The sequence below is a fragment of the Bidens hawaiensis genome, unplaced genomic scaffold, assembly GCF_021521415.1.
Source record: "Bidens hawaiensis isolate Kalapana, Puna unplaced genomic scaffold, B.hawaiensis_p1.1 tig00021984_1, whole genome shotgun sequence".
Lineage (NCBI taxonomy): Eukaryota > Viridiplantae > Streptophyta > Magnoliopsida > Asterales > Asteraceae > Bidens > Bidens hawaiensis.
The window spans coordinates 122,671-139,365 of NW_027493401.1; the positions used below are offsets into that span (position 1 = coordinate 122,671).

General features: G+C 34.0%; 1 protein-coding gene and 2 pseudogenes across 2 annotated transcripts; 2 read left to right on the top strand and 1 right to left on the bottom strand.

The window, feature by feature from the left end:
• Window positions 1–756: 756 nt before the first annotated feature.
• Window positions 757–4,105, top strand: LOC143564304 (uncharacterized; annotated as a pseudogene). Its single transcript, XR_013140844.1, has 7 exons — window positions 757–1,174; window positions 1,276–1,468; window positions 2,175–2,283; window positions 2,443–2,521; window positions 2,630–2,697; window positions 3,336–3,402; window positions 3,813–4,105. The product of XR_013140844.1 is annotated as an uncharacterized LOC143564304 (transcript).
• A 57-nt stretch (window positions 4,106–4,162) lies between these two features.
• On the bottom strand, window positions 4,163–5,537 carry LOC143564305 (protein JINGUBANG pseudogene; annotated as a pseudogene).
• Window positions 5,538–15,353: 9,816 nt separating this feature from the next.
• On the top strand, window positions 15,354–16,389 carry LOC143564314 (F-box protein At5g18160-like). The gene has a single exon (XM_077051625.1). It carries the CDS (start codon window positions 15,550–15,552, stop codon window positions 16,387–16,389), a length of 840 nt encoding a protein of 279 aa, XP_076907740.1. The 5' UTR covers window positions 15,354–15,549.
• Window positions 16,390–16,695: the final 306 nt, after the last annotated feature.

A 16,695-nucleotide genomic window follows, 5' to 3' on the forward strand; every position in this document is an offset into this window, starting at 1 on the left:
CCAACTAAAACAATGTCTCTAAAATCACTACTGTGTGTCTAAGGTGTCCATGTTTGATAATAATTTGTGCGATTATAATGATGCATCCAAACCATTTGAACTATGTTTTAACGTATATAAATTCTTTTTAAAATACATGTATGCCATTGTTGTAGACACAATTTCATAAAAATATTATCATTACTTCTTCATCGGTTGCAAGATCAATTTTGTACCGGAGACATTGGTGCATCGTCGTCTTTTAAAATCGCATCATGTAATATAATGAAGTGTAAATAATATTTTTAAATTTTGAAGGATGCAATGCTCGTACAAAACTCATATTACAACCCAACGAACTTCAAGACACCAAAAGCTTGTTCCACATTATTTCTTGTCGCTTCTTGTGATGCCTTAAATCTTTTCCACTTATCATCATATAGATAACCAAATTATTTAATAAAAGTTGCCCGATCAGTGTATATCCCATTAGTAAAATGAAATAATACCGTATGTCAGTTATGAGTTTTGACGGGTTCAACGACAGCGGCTGAGGAGGTAGCTGGTGATTGGTGGGCCGACGAGTAGTAACGGGGAGAGGTGGGATAAGAACTAGTTAATCTAACCGACCCGAAAATCAAACCGAAACTGAACCGATTTGAAACCAATTATATAGAAACTGGTTTGAAACCGATGTAGGTTCCGGAACAATTTGTAATTCTCTCCATTGAAACCAGTTCCAAACCGAAACTGGCCAAAATCGGTCAGGACTTGAACCAAAAACAATAAAAACCCGAATAACAAACGATTGAAACCTGGTAAAGAAACCGGTTTCAACCCAAACCAAAATCAATCATAAACCAGTTTTCATTTTTATTAACCGAATCGAACCGATTTTGGTTTTAAACGTGTTGCGTTTAAAAGGCTGTCTCAAAATAGATAATAGCCGGAAAACAGAAAACCAACTCACGGCGCCAAAATGCTACTGTACCGTACCAAACTCTTCAAATTGCCAGTCTCATATTCTCTGGGGACTTTCATCAAACACTTGGTGTGCACCACAACTCTCAAACCAACCAGACGATCCACAACCACAAAAGCTTCAATTCTCAATGCCTCTCACTTCGAAACCCTAAGTCCTCTTCAAAAGCAACAAGTTCACCTCTACATTGACACTCTTCTTGATTGGAACCAGGTATATTTCTTATCATCCTTATTATTCTAATTTACGCTAAATTTTTGCAATTAAATTTAGGTTTTATAATGTTTTGATTAGTTTTGAGTTATTATATGTAGAAAATGAATCTCACTGCGGTTAGAGATGTGAATGAGGTTATGGATAGACACATTGAGGACTCGTTAGCAATTATACCGCCTATTCGAAGCTCGTATGTACCGATTAGTGAGTCTCCGATTGAAAAACTTAATGTTGTAGACGTCGGAAGTGGTGCTGGACTTCCTGGATTGGTATTAGCCATTGCTTGTCCTGGTAAAGTGGATAATATGTTTTGTATGTTATTGAATGTGTGATTGATTCTAACTGTTGTTATAGAATATAAATAGGCCTTGTTTGTGTTCGTTCGTTAAGCTTTTATCGGACGAGTGAACGGTTCATGAACGGCTAATCGAATGGGATTTTCTGCTTGTGTTTGTTTATTAAGGATATGAACTTGTTCGTGGACGGCTTATGAACACAAGCAATGTTTTATTTTTATTTGGTTAACTGAGAATGGACAGCGTCAGCGGTTTGGTCCGGCTACCAAGTTTGTGTTGATAGTTATGACATTCGTGTTCATATGTAATTTTGATATATATTTTTGTTTTATAGTTAGTAGTTTTGCTTAAATCTATATGATAAGTCTAGAAAAGCCATTAAAAAGTGTTAAAAACTTTTAATGAACAAATATACACAACATAAACGGACGTAAATGAACACATCATCTAATGTTCACGAACATAATTGAACAGACATGGCACCTTTTCGTGTTCGCTCATTTAGTTAATCGAACGAAATTTCTTGTTTATGTTCGTTCATTTATTAAACAAACAGGCATAAATGAACTTCCCATTGAACAATTCATGAACAGTTCACTGAACGTTCGGTTCGTTTACAGTCTAAGTCACAGAGATGTTGTTTTGGCTTGTTTTTCTTCGATGTCTGCAAAGTGATTTGGCTTACCACATTGCTTCTGTAGATTGGAATCTGACACTACTGGAGTCATTAATAAGCGATGTGTTTTCCTAGAACATGTGGTTGGCTTGATTGGATTATCCAATGTTAAGGTTGTTAGAGGAAGAGCTGAGGTATGCCTTTCTGTAATTAATCAAGCATTTGTTGGTTTAATTTAAAGTAATGGTATTATGTTCAAAGAATTAGTACTTTAGTCTTATGTTTGGTTAGATTATATACATGCTAGGAAAAACACAAAAATGCATAATATTCTAAGTGTTGTTTTAGGGCAGGACGTGGGGCAAAATCTAGAATTCAGAGAAGTGTTTGATGTTGCAGTAGCGAGAGCTGTTGCAGAAATGAGGATATTAGGTACGTACAAGTGCACCACATAATAGACGGTCTACAAATGTTTCATGTGGTTCTATGATCTGGTTTTTGTGCCTCTGTTTGAACTGTTTATTTGTTCTTGTAAACCAGCTGAGTACTGTCTTCCTCTTGTTCGTGTTGGTGGCTTGTTTCTTGCAGCGAAAGGCCATTCTCCTGAGGTACATCTTATTTGAAGTTCAAGTTATTTGAGCAGCTAATATATATGTATTCTGCTCTTATATGTTATTGACTGTTGCACTTCAGCAAACAATCTTTTTTTGCTTTATGGTGGATGATGAAAACCTCCACAATATCTGTTTTATGTTATATTTATGATTAAAAGTGATTAGTAACTTGTTAGAATGATACCTTTAGTCTGGATCAGGGTGATGAATGGATTTCCTATAATAGAATGCTTTATTTTAAGTCAATTGAAAGTTCGTTGTAGCACACCGCTTTACCATAAGTAGAGTTAAAGCACCAAGTGACAAGTTTTGGGAAATAGCGTATTTGTGTCCCAACACCAAAGATTTTTTTTATGGATTTATTATAATGGTTCCTTGTAAGTGGTTAGTTGGTAAGCATAAGAAAGGCTTCACAAAGCTGAAAGCTGTTTTAATCGAGTTTATTAGGCATACTGCTAGTGGAAAGCTAAACTTCTAAAATATGTTCTATATTTTATTGGCATGATAGTTGTCATTTTTATTATGATAAAGAAGTACATGGTCATTTTTTTTTCATTTTGTATTTGTTTTAAGTTTTGTTCTCTTGTAAGTTCTAAATAGTTTCTAATATATTAGTTGGTTAATAATGGCAGGAAGAAGTAATAAGAGCTGATAAAGCAATTCGAGTGATGGGGGCCTCCTTGTTACAAACATGCTATGGTATTTGCATCTCAATTCCAATCCAGCTTTTGTATTCTTATCTAGGTGTATGTAACATTAATCTGAAAAACCTGTGTTTCTTTTACATTTATCACAAAGGGTGTTGATGAGCTAAGTAAAGTATACCTCCTTTGTGAAGTAATTTAGTAATCTGATTCATGGTGACCTAAATAAATTACAGTCTCATCATAAAAAAAAGCTGCCTTCCCATTTAAAGTAACAATTTCATTATATTAAAAGCTTCAATCTTTTTTACATAATATTTATTGGTAACTATTTTTAACAAATTGAGGTAGCAATTCTTAGTTTAAAATTGACAAACTTTAATTGAAAGGTCCGTTCTAAATTTGTTAAGCATAAATGTAATTTGGTATTATGTGACAACCATTCATCTACTGTTTTTTTTCCAGTAAATTCACACAGCCCATATGGACAAAGAACTGCAATCATATGTTTGAAAGATGGCTCGACCCCCAAGAAATATCCCCGTGATCCCGGTACACCAGCAAAGTCACCACTGTAGATATAACCGAAATGCTCATTGATCCTACTTGCTCTTTTTTTTAGTTATTGTTTTTAAATAGTATTGGTAAATGTTTTTATTATATTCATTTTACCATTGTAATGGAGTGTTTCTAGAACAGTTATCGTAAACCTTATTCGTTAAACATGATAAAGTGAATGAAAACCAGACAAACAAATGACTTGCAATATAATGTCATACAATACATTAGTAATACATTAGTGATAATGAATCCCTTTATAATAGAGGGATCAAAATCTGCCAGACTTTAATGTCAGAATCCAGACCACCACTGTAGATAAGATAAGAAGCTGATGTATCAGATAAACGGCTGTGATCTGTTTCTGAAGTCAAACACTTAACCGGACCTGTGTGACCTTCCAAAACCGCCAAGCAAAAGTAGCATTTCTCAACCCCTCTCCAAATTCTTATGGTTTCATCAGCAGAACCACTACACAACAAATCTGATACAACACTCAAACACAATATAGACTTAACATGCCCCTTAAGAGCACACACAACCGCCATGTCGTCGTCATCATCATCATCACTTTTTCCCCAAACCATAATCAATCTATCACTTGCACCAGAGTACAAAACATTCTCATTGGTGCTTAGTGCCAATGCATTAATCCCAGATTTGTGTTTCTGTAATGTAGTAATTAAAGAGCGTTTCTCACCTTTTGGTGATTTTAATTTTCTCCAAATCTTGATTTTCTTGTCGGCCGATCCGGTATAAACATCACCTTTGCTTGATAATGCTACTGCATTTATTGCATCATCATGTGCGTCAGCTACTGACTCTAGGCATTTGAAGTCGGTTGTACTCCAAATCTTTAGTGTTCTATCCCATGAAACCGAGTATAGGACCAAACCATCCCTGGACACTGCTAGTGCTGATACGGTATCATTATGATGAACCCATGTAGACTTCTTGTGTCGTGTCACCTGTACATGATTCTTTGCTACTAGCATCGTAAGGGTCCGATCGCTAAATGTTGGGAGTGTGGCTACTTGTGTTAACTTCTTTTGTTGTTCATCGGTTTCATCAACCTTCCAAACACGGATTTTGTGGTCTTGATGGGCACTATATATTTTTTCAGCAGAAACTACTAGTGACTTTACTGCACCCTTTCCTGTGATCATCATGTTATTAGTATTCGCATCTTCATGATCAAATTCATACCTTAAATTATCACGCTTCAATATCTGTATTTCTTTGTTGGAAGAACCTGTGTATAGCAACTTCCCACCAATGACAAGAGATGAGATGTAGGAGTTCTTGTGTTTGATGGTTAAGATGCAGTGATGAGAATATTGAGATTGCGATTCATCTTGTGAGTTAGAAATTTGAAGACGTGACATCTTTTTTCTTTTAGTGTGAAGTGAAAGGTAGAAAGAAGTTTGGAAACGAGTTTGGTGCCTTACGAGTTTATAGGAGATTATGGAGATGAAGTATTTATTTGGCAAAAAGTGCTTCCAGGTTCTAAATTATTTAATTCAAAAAGATCAACATGAATTTTTAATACATGTGACATCAATGGGCCAGTATGGACTTCAAGATTAGTGGGAGGATTATCCACTTAAGTTTATATCCCTTTAGGTTTCTGTTTATGGTTTATTTTTTAATACCTGCCAACTTGACCTATTCTTTTGCAACTGGCAGATATTTGTACTGCTGTTTGCACTTAATGCAACATTAATAATTTTTTTAATCTCCAGTTATTTAAGTTATAAGGAAGTCTGTAACTATGACGGTACATGAAGTACTGATAGGAACCCTGTCGTACATGTTTTGTTGAGTTTATTCATTGGCCCTTAATGAGATACTTTTTCTTTCTGTTCAACTTAAAGTTATATAGTTTACAATATTGGAACTTTATCTTTATGCACCCTATAAGATATGCAAATGAGTAGAAATTGGATTTGTTTTCATATTAAAAGCAACACTATCGCCTAAAACCTGGTTAATATACTTTATACCAAACTCTCTTATTATATATCATTACCTCTTTTTTTTATTCTATGTTGAACCAATGTTATATGCAACTTTGTACCTGCTGGCTTGAACCCTAATGCTCGTACACACATTTTGTAATGTTCCCAAAATGCGCCACCAAGGAACCACTAAAATAAGCCAAAAAGTACAATTACCATTTAATTATGGTCAGCACTATCAGTATTTAGTAATTATATTTATTTATTCTGTGATTAGACCTTCATAATCATATTTATAGACTAATTGTATCTTACATAAACTACTGGAAGATATTTATTGCTTTTAGACACCCTATATAATATGCGATTATGCTCACATGTGCATGCATTTATAGTATTCTTTTTGTGCATGTTTTGGGTAAAGTACTTAGGGTATTTGCCGGCCTATCTAGCATATTGCACTAAGTGCACATGCCCATATTATGTGTTTTGTGGTTCCTTTTTTGTAAAGAAACACTATCAGGCCTTTAATGATTTTGTGGTGATTTCATTTGTTGGGTTTAGGTGGTCCAAGTAGGATGCTTGATTATTGTATTGACCTGACACTAGAAAGCAAAGAAGAGAGTTTGTGATGACCATAATATGGCCTATCAGTAGTTGTAGGGAATCGACTTTTACTTCTAAGTAGCCTTGGTGTTTTAGACACATGATATGCACGACCACTGGTCTAGACGGAATGCATCTACGTGGCAGTAACAGTAGCTTCCGTCTGGTGGAGGTGATGGTAGTGGTGGCTGTACAGGCAGGTTATTCCTTACTGGTTACTGGGATTACAACTTTGGTTAACTGATGGTATGTTTTTTCCTGGCAGTATAACTCAACTCACTCAATTTACCAATAAGTGAGTTGAACTCAACACGCCTTCATTCCTTTTGCTTTTGACACATTTGGGTCTCTTGCCCCCGATGCTGCTACGTTTCTAAAAAGAGTTCAGCGGGTCGTGCACAGTAACTCATCGACGCCGAAGAACGATAACTTTATTTTTAGTAGGATTGGTTTTGCTATTCAAAAGGGGGTGGCGGCACAGCTTGTTGCCCGCTTACCCGCCTCTTTATTGTAATTGGATCTTTTTATTTTTAATATTACGAAGTTATAAGTAAAAAAAAAACTTAACATCTGTAGAAGAAGTATAGTAATACCCGTGGTTTACAGTAGGGGTGTTAATGATCGTTTATTCATTTAAAATACGAGAGTGCGTGCTCGACTTTGGTTTGATTAAGCTTTATTTCTAGAGCTCGAGCTCGGCTTACGTATTATTATTTTTATTTATATAAGTTAATATAAGTTTTTTGTATATAATTATAATTATAATGCTTGATGTATACTATGTATATTATTTAGGTATTGTTATAATAATTTTATACATAAATAATTATTATCATGTCAGTATGTTAATATATCAAATAAAAGTTATGTAATTAATTGGCTTGTTCAGGCTCACTTCTTAAGTTAGCTTATTAATAGGCTCTACCTTGTTTAAGCTTGGGTTCGATCCGAGCTTTTAGTGAGCCAACCGCAAGAGGCTCACGACTCACGAGTGACTTGGATCATTAACTACCCTAGCTTATGGAAAGTGAGGTTATGGATATAAAAAGATAAAAAGTTGCAACCTAGTGTTCTTTTATTTTTTTCATTTTTATCATACGAGCTACTTGATTGATTATAAAATTTCCCCTGCCTGGTCAATAGGTTAAATCAAAACAATTGGCTTAAAAGGAAACATGTCAAATGGGTCGACAAGTTTTCATAATTGTAACATGTAAGACACTACAATATAACGTATCACCTTTTCTTGATTCTTGTAGTGCATGTACAAGTATGTTCTTGTAATGTGCCACCAAGGAAACATTAAGATAAACCAAATAATATAATACAGTGTCTTTTCTATTATGGGAAGCACTATCAGTAATTTAGCAGCCAATTACCTGTATACACACATATTGTTTCATTTATAATTTTCTCGAAGAAAAAAGATCTGGGCCAGGTTTCAATTTACTTTTAGGGCAGCCTATGGTGGTATTCATAGAATGATCATCATTCGTCAATGACACTATGGCGCAGCTCAACTGGGGTGAGCACAATCGAGAAAAAGGATGCTTGTTTTGTGCTGTTTGGGACACAACTCGGTGGTCTGAGTAGGATGTTTGATTATTGTGTTGAATGTTGGCATATGTGACATCAATGGGTCAGTATGGAGATTAAGATTAGTGGGAGGTTTATCCGGTTAAATTTATATCCGTTTAGGTTCCTGTTTATGGTTGACCCTATTATAAATCACCGATCGTACATGAAGTACTGATAAGAACCCTGTCATACATGCTTTGTTAGAGTTATTCATTGGCCCTACTGGAATACCTTTTCTTTTTATTTAACTTAAAACTTTCTAGTTTACAGTATGGGAACTAAACTTTATGCCAACCCTATAAGATATGCAAAAATTGAAATCAGATTTTTTTCCATATTAAAAGCAACACTATAGCTTAAAACCTGGTGTTTATACTTTATACCTAACTCTCTTATTATATCCCATCACCTTTTTTTTTTATTATTCTACTGGCTTGTACCCTAATGCTTGTACACACCTTTTGTAATGTTCCTAAAATGCGCCACCAAGGAACCACTAGAATAAGCCATAAAATACAATTACTTTGTAATTATGGTCAGCACTATCAGTATTTATAATTCTGTGACTTAGACCTTCATAATCATATTTCATAAACTAGTGGAAGATATTTAGTTCTTTTATACGCTCTATATAATATGATCACATGTGCATGCATTTGTAGTCTTCTTTTTGTGTTTTTTTGGGTTAAGCACTTTGAAAGATTTGCAGGCCTATACTAAGTGCACATGCACACGTTATGTGTGTGGTGGTTTTGTTTTCATAAAGAAACACTATCACAACCTTTAATGATTTTGTGGTGTAATTCATTTGTTGGGGATGATTTAGGTGGCCCAAGTAGGATGCTTGATTATTGTATTGACCCGACACTAGAAAGCTAAGAAGAGGGTTAGTGATGACCATAATACGGGCCTATCAGGAGTTGTAGGGCATTGCTAATAATCTTTAATCTTTATTAATCTCTTTTCCCCTACCGACTTTAATTTCAAAGTAGCCTTGATGATTTAGACACATGATGCCCACAGTCATATGTTCATATATCCTAGTGGCGGCCACAGTAGCTTCTGCCTGGTGGAGATGGTGATTGTGCAGGCAGGTTTGCGTTACTGACTTACTGGGATAACAATTTCGGTTTACTAGATGGTATGTTTTCTTCTGGCGGTCTTAACTCAACCTAATCAATTTACAATTTTGCCTGGGCTCGTTTACTAATTAAGCTATAGGCTCAAGCTCATTTAAGCTTGGTTCGATGCGAGCTTTTAGTGAGTATTTCATGAGCGACTTGGCTTGTTTACTCTCCTAGTTTATAGAAAGAAAGTAAAGTTAAAGTTGTGGATATTAAAAGATAAAAAGTTGCAGCCTGGTATTCATTAATTTGTTTCATTTTTATCTTAGGAGTTACATGATCTATACGAATTTTTCCCGACTTGGTCAATGGGCTAAGTCAATATATAGCTGAAAAGGAAACGGGTCAAACAGTTCAACAATTTTTCATAACTGTAACATGTAAGACACTACAATACGCATTTATTCATAAAATTAGATTATTACTCGAAAAGCTTTGGACATCACACTACCCAATCTGATCCAATCCGTTTTCAACGGACCCTATTTTAACTAAATCTTGTAATTATAATGGAGGGGGAACCCTCAATATATAGGAAACCAACCTAGAAAAGCCTAACTCGGGACCGTGGACTAAACATATTAAAACTCTAATATTAATATGAATATATATTTAACAGCCTGTTACCCAACTATGACTGCTACTATGTGATTCAAACTATGTTGTTCGTTTACAATATGTGAACCTTGCCTTTATGACAACCATATAAAGCATCCAAGAATTTAAATTTGATATGTTTTCCAGATTAAAAGCATCACCATAAACTTAAACTTTGGTGTTTTTACCTAACTCTGTTATGATAACCTATTATTTTAATGCTTGTACAGATATGATCTTGTAATGTGCCACCAAGGAAACATTAAAATAACCCAAATAATATAATACAAAGTCTTTGCTATTATGGGAAACACTATCAGTATTCAGCAGCCAATTACCTGTTTATAGACAGGTTGTTTCATTAATAATTTTCTGGAAGAAGGAAAGATTTCAATTTACTTTTAGGCAATGTTGTAACCATTGACCGATTAATTGGCCAACTAGCCCAAAATTAATCAGCGGGGGCGGGGGCTAGCGATTAATCGGCGCCTAGTCAGGATTTTTGCGACATTGCTTTTAGGGTAGCCTATGGTGGTTTTTATAGATCGATCATCATCGACCAATGGCACTTCATGGGGCACAATTAGGATGCTTGCTTATTGTGTACTGTTGGCCCAATACAAGAAAGGTTTGTGACAACAGTCATAAAGTTTTAGGTGGTTTTAGTCATCTTTAACCTTATCATCCTTTTCCTCTTAAGGACTTCCGTTTCAAAATAGCCTTGATGATCTAGACACCACTGGGTTGGGGTATATCACCTAGCGGCGGTGAAATTAGCAACGGTTAAGTTATGGTTGTGGTGGGGATGTGATTAGATTATTCAAAGGTGGTTGATGGCTGGTTGGACTTGATGTAGTTGGTTCTGGTAGTCATCCTCCACCACCATAAAAGACCAAGACAAAAGTTGATGGGAAGAGATGTGATATATTTTGTAGGGAATAGTTTTTCCTATCATGTTACCTTGAATGTAGTCATGGATGGACCTAGTATATAGTATATAGGAATTTTGTGCTGTGAAATACTGGATGGTAGGCATGAGGAATTTATTGTTAATTTTGGTTTGTTAAAAGATTAAGTGACATTATATTGTTTCTAGATTCCTTGCATGGTTGCATATAATATGAAATTAGACAATTAGTATAGATTATAAAGAATTTATCATTGTTTAAGGACTATAATGATTTTGTTGATCACCGTATAATCATGTTAAATATAATTAGCCCACGTGAATTAAACCACCAACAATAACAATATTAAGGTTGCTAATAAAAAGTAAAATAACATCAGAATTTGACTATGTTAGACCCATAGAAAGAGTATATATCTATAGGACTAAGTTTCAATTTTGAACCCGTGGCAGCCCCGGTTTCATCCGAATCCACACTTGTCTTTTCGGCAACTTGTAGTGTCACAATCATACACTAACTTGCATACCTTAAAAACACATTAGGTAGGCCGGTCTTCAAACACCGTCATACCATTCGAGCTTCTTTTCCGAAGTTTCAGAATTTTTTTGGCTCTTGTAATATGTGTGTATGGAATCGGTGATCTTCATGTATGTAACTCTTAAACTAGGAGCAAAGTAACCATACCAATTTTATCATATAACAATAAGTTTTATAAATATTAATAAGGTGCTAATTTCTATAAAGGTAGTTATATATTTTATAGGGAAAAGATCCAATACAATAATGTCTTAACGTACATTACGTACGCGAATCCATTTTTTCACGAATCGATCCATGAAATCACATCCAAACATCTCGGAATCGTCAATACATATCCAGTCAATCATTGTTTCACCGAAAAAAAACAGTTTTGGATGGTTAATCGATCAATTTTTCACTGTTTTTTCACGAAGACCGTTTTTGAGCGTTTGCTGAGCGTTTAAGTTTTGTGAGCGTTTTCTGAGCGTTTTAGGTTTTTGCCTTTGAGCGTCTCGTGTACCTACTGTACGTTAATGCATTAACGTACAGTAAGAGCATTCTCATCCCATTTCTCATCCTCATCTCTATAATTACACTAAAAAACACTACATTTCTCTCTCCTGTTCAATTAAATAATATTTTTATACCTTTATCATTACAATTTTCTCTCCCTTCTACTCACAACCAATCCAACAAATATTAAAAAATAAATGGGGGCAAACAATGTTCCCCAAATATTTCCCCAAATTTACAAAAAATCACTACATTTCTCTCTTCACCCTATAATTTACACTCACAATCACTCACAACCCCACCTCATAATTTACGAACCCCCCCCCCCCCCCCCACCACATAATTATAGGGGATGGGATGTGAATGCTCTAACTGCACTCATATTTTATAATTTGTAATTTATTCAAACTAAAATAAAATTATGATTGGGCTATTAGGCCCACAGAAAGAATCTTCTATATCTAAACTAGAAAACCAAACCAAACCAATCAATCAATCGCTGTCTGGTCGTTTAGGTTTAGTTTAACATTGCAGGCAGAAGTAGAGAATTAATGTAATGGCGACTAATGTGTGTGAAGATCTGATCGTTGAAATCTTCTCAAGACTACCATCAAAATCGGTTCTCCGATTTCGGTCAGTTTCCAAATCTTTATGTGCTCATATTGGTAGCTCCAGTTTCATCAAACTTCATACTCTTCAATCTCCTAAAATAGTCATGATAATATACAAACTAGGACGCTTTGAAATCTGTACATTATATTCGCAGCACCAGTTTCCAAATATCAGCCTATTCTAATTGTTTACATAATAACAGAGGATATTTATGTACCCAATCTACCTATTCTAATAAAAGAAAATAACTGTAACACATGTCAGTTTGTGGTTAAACCTCACAATTTTTTTCCTTCAAAACCAAGATCTTAATTGACCCTATTATATGTCATATTCACTTTCCTTTTACATTTTATTCCAAAATAAATATTAACATAAAAATACTTGGTGAAATCCAAAAATTAACAACAAATCACGTTTGTTAAATATTGAAATATAATTTCAAATGTTATCATTAACATATTGTACTATGTATACTATTGAAGATTATAAAGAAAAATAAAACTCGAATATGCTTTCATTTTACAAAGCAATTTTTTTAATCATTAAATTATAAATCTATGCGTAAAAGTTTATCCATTTTTATAAAATCAATCCATATATCTATTATTATTATTATTATTATTATTATTATTGTTGTTGTTGTTGTTGTAAATTGTTATATAAATTTATAAATTATAAATATATGCTTTAAATCTATCAATTTATTTTTTCGGTTAATTTAATAAACTATATATTTTTTCGGTTATTTAGTAAATATATACCAATCACTTTCATATATAACAAAGTATGTCATATTTAATTTGTTGATTTTTTTATCAAGGATTGTTTCGGGTTTTGTGAAACTTAAATTTGATTTTTACAGTCAAAGTTGATAAATGGATTGTTTGGTACAAATTAATAACATTTGGGTCAAAATTGTGAAATCTAAGTATTTTTAAAAGTTTAAGAATACAAATAGATTTGTCGTCAAATTGGTGTTACGGGTTCAAAGTGTTGACTTGAAAATGTCAAACGGATGAAAGTTAAAATTTTAAACATGGTTCGGGTTTCAAATTTACTTTCAAGTATATTTTAGAAATAATCAAAAGGTTCGGGATTTGACAAATTAACTATTTTCCCCTCGATTATTAAAATTTAAGAAAAGATAGTGAGCACTTCCGACATGCCACCCTCATGCCTATCAATGTTTCTAACTTTTATCAAATTGAAACATTTGTGTAAGCATTAAATTTTCCTTTAATGGTGATCAGAACGTTGTATTGGAAGCATGCCATGCAAAACAATGCTCAAATGAAGCAAAATATTCCCAAACAAAATTGAATTGGTTAACATGTTATTTTTTATGTTGTCATTATGCCAAAGTTGAGAAGCCCCGTGAAACTTATGAAACTCTTTTTCATAGTGTAACTCAGGAAAGAAAACATAGTTCTTGAAGAACAATCATCTTTATAATTTAATGTTCTCCATTACTTCTATGTGTTGTAAATTGATATATATTTCAACAAAGGTAATGCTCTTTCGCTATTTAGGCTGAGTGATCAAAACTACTATTATATGAGAAGTCTGTTTCGTGATTTCTTTCAATTATGTATATATTATACTGACAATGAAAGTTGAAATAAAAGAAGCGTTCTCTGATACGTTTTTGCACGTGCATTTTTTTATTAAGTTCATTTAAAAAAATCATTTTGTGATATAAAATCAATTTATGTACACATAGTATATATACACGCATATATGTAATGCATTTTTTAATATACGTCATGTAATTATTTGTTTTACTTGTAATTTTATAATTTAGATAATCACGTGTGTTACACGGGCTCTAAATCAAGTATTAATATATATGATTTATTTGTCTGTTTGTTTTAATTTAATTAGATATAATATTCGTTTGTTCCCTTATTTAATCTAACAATTATTTATTTCTTTATTTTTTACAAGTTCTTTGTGCCTTTCTAAAAGAAACGTAATGGATATCTAGAAATGATTATTACCTAACAGTAGTTCTTGTACTCTTATTATATATGTTATTGGTAAGAATAAAAGTTACTGATTTATATTGTATGAGATTGTTTAGAAACGGTTATTGTTTATACTTCACTTTACATGATTAATTACATATGTCAAAAGAGTGTTATCATGTTAATTGAGCACTTGATTTGTGTGTTGGAAAATTGTTTATGTTTAGGTTTGATTTGTGCCTTGGAAAATCAGTTTATTTAAATTTCAGGTTATGTTAGCAATTTGCAGACGTTAAGAACAAACAATTTTCTTCTTGCAGACTGCAAAGGTTTGGTCCACATCTTCTGCTATAGATGTATGTAGATATGGTCCGCAGACTGCAGACATTTTACCTCTGAAAAAACAAACAACACCTAAGATTCTCCTACTTAGTAGGTGGACTTTGCACGTATGTTGTTTTTCTGTATTAACTTATATATGTGTGTTATATGATATTATATGTGTATGTATTTTTTACTATGTCACTTTTCCATCATTTTTTTATTAGTACATGTATGCTTTGCTTGGAGTAGAAGGTCTTTCTGAAAGTAGCCTCTTTATATTCATGAATAGATGTAAGGTTAGAGGTAAGGTTTGTTTACATCTCATCCTTCCTGAACCTTGCCAATGACTTTTACAATTTTTGGGATTTAATATGTACAATAGTTGTACAGAAAAGAATAAATGAGTATTTGAATCGACTAAGCACCTAAGTTATTATTTCTAAACAATGTTTTACCTTAACGTATTAGTTACCTCCAAAACCTTTTTGTAATTCCTAGTTATACAGGTTGCATGCAACAAGAAGTTAGTATTGATCTTACCTGAATCAAAAATTAAGACATGCTTTAATTTAAAAACCAAGCAAATTTGGTGACTCCAAAAAAGGAGAGAGCGACCACATCATAACACCTAGGATTTTTGGGTTTTCGTTTATATATATTATAGATTGGGATACAGCTAAAACAGAAAACATGTAACATTTGAAAACAATAGGTACAAATCTCATCAAATGTAAAGAGGCCAATGACAAAATTTGATACAAAGATAGATGATAAAAGTTGTAATTTCTTCAACCTAAAATAAAATTATAATTGGGCTAGTTTACCATGTTATGCCCACAGAAAGAATCTATATTTAAACTAGAAAACCTAGGAAAACCACACCCATTGTTGTCTTTCGTTTAGGTTTCAAATTCCTTAACTAGAGAACGTCGACCGATATGTGTGAAGAACTGATCGTTGAAATCTTCTCAAGGCTTCCATCAAAATCACTTGTCCGATTTCGGTCAGTTTCTAAATCTTTATGTGCTCGTATTGGTAACCCCAGTTTCATCAAACTCCATACTCTTCAATCTCCTAAAAAAGTCATGATGATACACGAACTTGGACGCTTAACGAAAATCTGTACGTTATATTCACAACGCCAGTTTCCAAATATCGGCAAACCAATCGAGTTACCAATCAGGTGTGGAGGTTCCCGCATTGTTGGTTCATGCAATGGACTTGTATGTGTTTATGATTACCGTGGTATTTATCTATGGAACCCTTCAATCAGGCGTCGAGTAACAATACACGAACGATTGGATGATGGTTGCCGTGCGCGTGTATCAGGATTTGGTTTCGATCCAGTCTCAGAAGATTACAAGATTTTGAGGATATCCAAAGCAAGTTCATTTGTTTACACCGTGAAGACACACACTTTGCGTGAGATCGCTTCCCCTGCTACTTCTTTTATGTTTGAGGAGGAGTTAACACGGTATCATGTTGATTTTGAGAAGACGTTACCATCGTGTCCACCGTGTCTTTTAAACGGGGCATTGCATTGGGCTGTAATGAGGAGAGACCTTTATCCAGATCACCATTATATAATGACATTCGATTTGAGTTCTGAGGTTTATTCAAAGATTGAGTTACCAGAACCAACTTGGAAAATAAATCTGGTGACAATCATCAATGGTTATTTAGCTGTGATAACTTCAGACGACCATCATGGCCGAAGACATTTTGGCCGGAGACACATTATGGCCAGAGTCATCATGGTCAGAGTTGTATTTGGGTAAGGACTGCTTCTTCTTGGACTCTTGCGTATAAGCAAGTATTTGAAACACCAGTTGCAGCCTTACAAATTACACCCAATGATGAATTACTATACATCGCTCAAGTTAACGGGATGTTAGCTTATAATCTTGGGACAAATGAGATTTCCAGAGTTGTGGACTCTAGTGAATATTCAAGTAGATTAGTTTGGATGTTTACGTGTGAAGAAAGCCTTGAATTGTTAAATTCCGGGAATTTATGTGAAGAAGTAAATTATTAGGAGAATAAAAGGAGAGCCGAACAAAAGAAATCAGGGGCGTATACTGGAA

Coding starts and splice junctions, on each gene's coding strand:
- LOC143564314 (XM_077051625.1), top strand. CDS start 15,550: ATGTGTGAAGAACTGATCGTTGAAATCTTCTCAAGGCTTCCATCAAAA.